Source organism: Nansenia antarctica, assembly GCF_963989245.1.
Source record: "Nansenia antarctica genome assembly, chromosome: 4".
Lineage (NCBI taxonomy): Eukaryota > Metazoa > Chordata > Actinopteri > Argentiniformes > Microstomatidae > Nansenia > Nansenia antarctica.
Window position 1 is genome coordinate 76,263,400 of NC_137689.1, and position 7,150 is coordinate 76,270,549.

The window sequence follows — 7,150 nt, forward strand, 5'->3', positions numbered from 1 at the left end:
AAGCGCCTCTGTCTGTCACATGCGTGCCATAGGGCAAATAAATTAATAGCACAAACGCTCATAGCATGTACAGCCCTGTCCATGAGACGTTGTTTTCCAACATGTAACAGTAAAGCTAACATAAACATTACGACCCTAACAATATAACGTTAGCCAGTTGGCTAACAACGTTAGCTAAAACTTAACCAGCTGATTCTTGCATGGCTCCCGTTTAAAAAAAAAAAAAAAAAAAAAAAAAAAAAACGTTTTTTAAAAATATATCTTTTTATGCGATTAGTCGACAACAACATTTCACGCCGACGAATTTTCGTAATCGATTAGTCGTGACTAATCGACTAATCGTTGCGGCCCTACCTGTCTGTCTGTCTATCTGCCTGTCTGCCTGTCTGTCTGTCTGCTGTCTGTCTGTACATCTGCTGTCTGTCTGCCTGTCTGTCTGTCTATCTCCCTGTCTGCCTGTCTGTCTGTCTGTCTGCCTGCCTGCCTGTACGTCTGTCTGTCTGTCTGTCTGCCTGTCTGTTTGTCTGTCTGTCTGCTGTCTGTCTGTCTGCCTGTCTGTCTGTCTGTCTGTCTGTCTGCCTGTCTGTCTGTCTATCTGCCTGTCTGCCTGTCTGTCTGTCTGTCTGTCTGCTGTATAAAAGCAATATCACAGAAGATTTAGACAGGAAGGATGGGTGAGAGAGAGAGAGAGGAGGGATGACATGCAGGATATGTCCCCGGCCGGAATCGAACCGGGGACCCTGCGGTTACATGGTCAGCGCTTAACCCGCTACGCCACCTAAGCGCCCCTTCAGACCATATGTGACTGCTCCTGGTGTTTCTGGACACCTCTCGGAAATGAGAAAGACGTCAAATTCGTCTTTAAAGTTTTTTTTTTTTTTTTTTAATTTTCGTTTTTTTTGCTAACATTCAACTCGAAGATGTGAAGTACCCACTCGTTATTTTTCCGAACAGTTTTACGTTCATTAAATAAGTGTAATCTATAACACAATGACTTCGTTTCTTGTTGTTTGATGGGGATTCATTATCTTTGATGGGGATTTTCTGTGCTTAGTGATTTCCGGTGTAGCAACTTTCAAATACTCATGTCGTCTTCAATTTGTTTCCGATTTCAATGTATGATGCATCATTTGAAAGCTTACAATCTGTAGTTTAAGCACATGTAAAAAACAGAAAAATGATTTCGCCTACAGGTAGCCCTTTTCATTGGGCTGTGTCACATATTTTAAGACACGTTTATTCATAACTGCACAAACGCAACTTTATGATGTGTGTGTGTGTGTGTGTGTGTGTGTGTGCGTGTGTGTGTGTGTGTGTGTGACCTGCAGGTGAACTTCAACGAGCCTCTCTCCATGCTGCAGCGTCTGACGGAGGACCTGGAGTACTCTGAGCTGCTGGACCGCGCCGCGCGCTGCGGGGGGGGCGGGGCCTCCCAGGAGCAGATGTGTCTGGTGGCAGCCTTCTCCGTGTCGTCCTACAGCACCACGCTGCACCGCACCGCCAAGCCCTTCAACCCCCTGCTGGGAGAGACATACGAGCTGGACCGCCTGGAGGAGGGCGGCTACCGCTCCGTCTGTGAGCAGGTCTGACCTCTGACCCCTACTGACCCCTGACCTCTGACACGCACACACACACACACACTACCGCTCCGTCTGTGAGCAGGTCTGACCCCTGACCCCTACTGACCCCTGACCCTGACACACACACACACACTACCGCTCCGTCTGTGAGCAGGTCTGACCCCTGGCCCCTACTGACCCCTGACCTCTGACACACACACACGCACTACCGCTCCGTCTGTGAGCAGGTCTGACCCCTGACCCCTACTGACCCCTGACCTCTGACACGCACACACACACACACACACAGAGTAACACACACACACACACACACAGACACACAGGCTATGAGCAACTTAGTCACACACACACACGCACACACACACACAAACAGGATGACTGAACATAGGACGGATCACAAACTGTTGCTGACCCCCCCCCTCCCCCCCCTCCCCTCCCCCCCAGGTCAGTCACCACCCCCCGGCCGCCGCCCACCATGTGACCTCCAGGCGAGGCTGGACGCTGTGGCAGGAGATCACCATCGACAGCAAGTTCAGAGGGAAGTACATCTCCGTCATGCCTCTGGGTGAGCCCCCACCCCCGCCCTGCCCTGCCCTGCCCCCCCGCCCCGCCCTGCCCTGCCCCCCCAACCCCTCCCCCTCCCCGCCCTGCCCCCCCACCCCCACCCTGCCCCCTCCCCCCCCCACCCCCGCCCTGCCCCCGCCCCCCCCCGCCCTGCCCCCCCCAACCCCTCCCCCTCCCTGCCCTGGAATAAGACGGCTAAACGCCAAACGTTACATGTTGCATGTAACGTCCATTTCGGACACCAGGAGGCGAGAGAGGAACCGAAACGAGGCACCGAAATCTCTGTTGCAATTCGGTTCGGTAGGTACCGAAAGTAAACTAACCCCCCCTCCCCCAGGTACCATCCACCTGGTGTTCCAGGCCCTAACCCCCCCTCCCCCCCCTCAGGTACCATCCACCTGGTGTTCCAGGCCCTAACCCCCCCTCCCCCCCCTCAGGTACCATCCACCTGGTGTTTCATGCCAGTGGGAACCACTACGTGTGGGGGAAGGTGACGTCCACGGTGCACAACATCATCGTAGGGAAGCTGTGGATCGACCAGGTGTGTTCCCTCTACCTGGGGGGGGGGGGGGGGGGGGGGGTGTTGGTCAGTGTGTGTGTGTGTGTGTGTTGGTCAGTGTGTGTGTGTGTGTGTGTGTTGGTCTGTGTGTGTGTGTGTGTGTGTGTGTGTGGTCTGTGTGTGTGTGTGTGTGTGTGTGTGTGTGTGTGTGTGTGTGTGTGTGTGTTGGTCTGTGTGTGTGTGTGTGTGTGTGTGTGTGTGTGTGTGTGTGTGTGTACTGTAGTACCTGCCCTCGTTATATGGCATGTGATTCATCCCGTCTCTGTCTGCCAAATAAAGAACCCAGTCTGCTGTGTCCCATCTGCCTCCCCCCCTCACACCCCCCTCCCCCCATCACACCCCCCTCCCCCCCCCTACCTGGACCTCACCCTATCTGCCTCCCCCCTCACCCCCCCTCCCCCCTCCCCCCATCACACCCCCTCATCACACCATCAGCATGATTACTAGCCGTGCAGTGGACACACACAGGATGACATCACCTCAGGGTGGTTACCATGGCGAATGTTGAGGGTAACAGTGTCCTCTGTGTCTTCTGTCTGCAGTCACCTCAGGGTTACCATGGTAACAGTGTCTCTGTGTGTCTTGTCTGCAGTCGCGGGGACACTTGAGATCGTGAACCAGCGGACCAGAGACAGCTGCCACCTCAAGTTCTCCCCCTATAGCTACTTCTCAGGGGACGCCCCCGCGCAAGGTAGGCCTTCCCCCTAGCACGGATTAGCTGCTAGCTAACTAGCTAGATAACTTCTTACCTAGCATGTACTAGCTGGCTCACTTCTTACCTAGCACGTACTAGCTGCTAGCTAACTAGCTGGCTCACTTCTTACCTAGCACGTACTAGCTGCTAGCTAACTAGCATCGTATTATTATTATTATTATTATTATTAATTACAATTTACAATACAAATACAACAATTGGGGATCCCTAAAAAAAATTGCGCGCAGCACAACATCAACCGCCAAGCCCCTCATTCTGGACCCAGGAAAAACCCTGGTATGTACTGTATAACATGATAGCCATCTATGAGCAATGCACTGTATATAAGATGATGACCATGGGTCTTTCTGCTGCTGACCAAGGGGCTAAGTCCTGTTGATGGGGCCAATTTTTCTTTCAGAGTCTGTAGGCTACTGTATTTGTTTATTAAGATTTCATAAATATGATATATTGTCAGAATTTTGTCTTGTTTTATCAAATGTTCCAATTATTTTCATTTCTTGTGCTGGTTTATTATGAACAACATAAAAAATTGCAGGAAACTAGCACCAAATAATTGGGTGGGAGAGGAGGGGCCGCCGCTACCAAAACCGTGCCACAGTTTTGGGTCGCTCCACCGCCCCAAAATCTCACTCCATACTTTTGGTGAAACTTGGCAGCCCTGTAGCTGCTGGCTAACTAACTAGCTAACTTCTTAACTAGTACTCCTCTCCGCTCCCCTCCTCCTCTCCTCTCCTCTCCTCTCCTCTCCCTCCCTCCCCTCCCTCCTCTCCTCCCCCAGGTCACGGGGGGTGGTCGTTGACAGCGAGGGAACAGCGCATCACTTCCTGTCGGGGACCTGGGATGATCAGATGAAGAGCGCCAGGATCGTGGACAGCAGCCACGGGGCGGGGGGGGAGGGGGGTGGGGGGGGGGGGCGGGAGGCCCGGCAGAAGACCGTCTACCAGACGCTGCAGCCCAAACTTCTCTGGAAGAAGTACCTCTCTACCGTAAGCACAAGCCCCGCCACCCCACAGAACATAGCCCCCGCCCCCCAGCACATGGCCCCGCCCCCCCCAGCACATGGCCCCGTCCCCCAGCACATATGGCCCCTCCCCCCAGCACATAGCCCCGCCCCCCAGCGCGCATGGCCCCTCCCCCAGTACATGGCCCCCTCCCCCAGCACAAGCACCCGCCCCCCCCAGCACATGGCCCCTCCCCCCCAGGACACATGGCCCCTCCCCCAGGACATGGCCCCTTCCCCAGCACAAGCCCCACCCCCCCAGCACATAGCCCCTCCCCCCAGCACACATGGCTCCTCCCCCCAGGACACATAGCCCCCTCCCCTCCAGCACACATGGCCCCTCCCCCCAGCACATAGCCCCTCCCCCCCAGCTTACATGGCTCCTCCCCCCAGCATGGCTGCTGGTCTCATGGAAGGTTCTAGTATGAAGGCTGTAGTCTCATGGAAGGTTCTAGTATGAAGGCTGTAGTCTCATGGAAGGTTCTAGTATGAAGGCTGTAGTCTCATGGAAGGTTCTAGTATGAAGGCTGTAGTCTCATGGAAGGTTCTAGTATGAAGGCTGTCGTCTCATGGAAGGTTCTAGTATGAGGCTGTAGGACGTCTTCCTGTCATTCCTGCCTTACCTGTCACTATCTCCCTCTCTCTCTCCTCTCTCTCTCCTGTCCTCCATCCTCTCTCTCTCCGTCCTCTTCCTCTCCTCTCCTCTCCTCTCCTCTCCTCTCCCCTCTCTCCTCTCCCCTCCCCTCCTCCCTCTCCTCTCCCCTCCCCTCCTCCCTCTCCTCTCCCCCCCTCCCTCTCCTCTCCTCTCCTCTCCTCTCTCCTCTCCTCTCCTCTCCTCTCATCTCCTCTCCTCTCCTCTCCTCTCTCCTCTCCCCCTCCCCTCCCCCTCCTCTCCTCTCCTCTCTCCTCCCCCCTCCTCTCCTCTCCCCTCCCCTCCTCTCCTCTCCTCCTCTCCCCTCCTCCCTCTCCTCCTCCCCTCTCTCCTCTCCTCTCCTCTCCCCTCCTCCCTCTCCTCCCTGTCCTCTTCCTCTCCTCTCCTCTCCCCCCCTCCCTCCCCCCCCCTCCCCTCCCCAGAGAGAATGCAGAGAACATGCACTTCTTCTCGTCCCTGGCCCTGACGCTGAACGAGCCTGAGGAGGGCGTGGGCCCCGACAGACAGCCGCCTGCGGCCGACCAGCGGCTGATGGAGGCGGGGCTCTGGGACGAGGCCAACGCCCACAAACAGCGTCTGGAGGAGCGGCAGAGGCTGGAGGAGGAGGAGGAGGGAGGGAGGGGAGGAAGGTGAGGAGAGGAGGGGGAGGGAGAGAAGAGGAGGAGGGAGGCGGCAGGCCAGCCAGGAGGGAGGGGAGAGGAGAGGAGGAGGAGGGAGGCGCAGGCCAGCCAGGAGGGAGGGGAGAGGAGAGGAGAGGAGGGGGGAGGGGGGGGAGGAGAGGGGGAGAGGAGAGGAGGGAGGGGAGGAAGGTGAGGAGGAGGAGAGGAGGAGAGGAGAGGAGGGGGGAGGGAGGGGGAGGAGAGGAGGAGAGGAGAGGAGGAGAGGAGGAGGAGGGAGGGAGGGGAGGAAGGTGAGGAGGAGAGGAGGAGGAGGGGAGGGAGGAGGAGGAGAGGAGGAGAGGAGGAGAGGAGGGGGGAGGAAGGTGAGGAGGAGGAGGAGAGGAGGAGGAGGGAGGGAGGGGAGGAAGGTGAGGAGAGGAGGGAGGGAGGGGAGGAAGGTGAGGAGGAGGAGGGAGGGAGGGGAGGAAGGTGAGGAGGAGGAGGGAGGGAGGGGAGGAAGGTGAGGAGAGGAGAGGAGGGGGGACGGAGGGAGGGGAGGAAGGTGAGGAGGAGGAGGGAGGGAGGGGAGGAAGGTGAGGAGGAGGAGGGAGGGAGGGGAGGAAGGTGAGGAGGAGAAGGGAGGGAGGGGAGGAAGGTGAGGAGGAGAAGGGAGGAGGGGGGAGGGAGGCGCAGGCCAGCCAGGAGGGAGGGGAGAGGAGAGGAGGAGAGGAGAGGGAGGGAGGCGCAGGCCAGCCAGGCCCTGGAGGAAGGTGAGGAGGTGGGAGGGAGGGGAGGAGGAGGGGAGGAGAGGAGGCTCTGTGACTGTGATACCGTGCAAAAATGACAACAGTGTGTGTGTGTGTGTGTGTGTGTGTGTGTGTGTGTGTGTGTGTGTTTTGTGTGTGTGTGTGTCTCCGTGTGTCTCCGTGTGTCTCTGTGTGTGTTCCAGGTGAGGAGGGGGGGGGCTACCAGCCGGTGTGGTTTGAGCGTCGTGCAGACGAGAGCACGGGGCAGAGCAGCTACGTGTACCGGGGGGGCTACTGGGAGGCCAAGGAGGCGCAGGACTGGAGCCAATGCCCCGACATCTACTGACAAGCCCCGCCCCCCTCCCCCCGACATCTACTGACAAGCCCCGCCCCCCTCCCCCCGACATCTACTGGCAAGGCCCGCCCCCCCCCCCCCCCCCGGGACTGTGACATCATCGCCTGAGCACAGCAATGGGAGGGGCCAGACGCTGCCAATATAATATATGGAGATGTGGACAGACTCTGTGTGTGTGTGTGTGTGTGTGTGTGTGTGTGTGTGTGTTGTGTGTAAATAATAGTTCAGGCACTGAGATGTTTCACTTCATCTGCACCTTTCAATGTCCCGCTGATCAAACATGCTCTATACCTGCACCTGCGTGTGTGTGTGTGTGTGTGTGTGTGTGTGTGTGAGACAAACGAGGACAGAAAGGATATTTTCTCTACAGCAGATGG

At 57.0% G+C, this 7,150-nt stretch overlaps 1 protein-coding gene across 1 annotated transcript in view; it reads left to right on the forward strand.

The window, feature by feature from the left end:
• The window catches only part of osbp2a (oxysterol binding protein 2a), a gene marked incomplete at both ends in the record, with an annotated part of 24,641 nt that extends 17,877 nt beyond the window's left edge, over positions 1 to 6,764 (forward strand). Inside the window, 11 exon segments of the mRNA XM_080529735.1 lie at positions 1,329 to 1,583; positions 2,025 to 2,145; positions 2,582 to 2,685; positions 3,296 to 3,298; positions 3,301 to 3,394; positions 4,200 to 4,201; positions 4,204 to 4,398; positions 4,400 to 4,407; positions 5,496 to 5,673; positions 5,675 to 5,702; positions 6,622 to 6,764. Coding sequence (XP_080385861.1) covers positions 1,329 to 1,583; positions 2,025 to 2,145; positions 2,582 to 2,685; positions 3,296 to 3,298; positions 3,301 to 3,394; positions 4,200 to 4,201; positions 4,204 to 4,398; positions 4,400 to 4,407; positions 5,496 to 5,673; positions 5,675 to 5,702; positions 6,622 to 6,764 — 1,131 coding nt within the window.
• Positions 6,765 to 7,150: the final 386 nt, after the last annotated feature.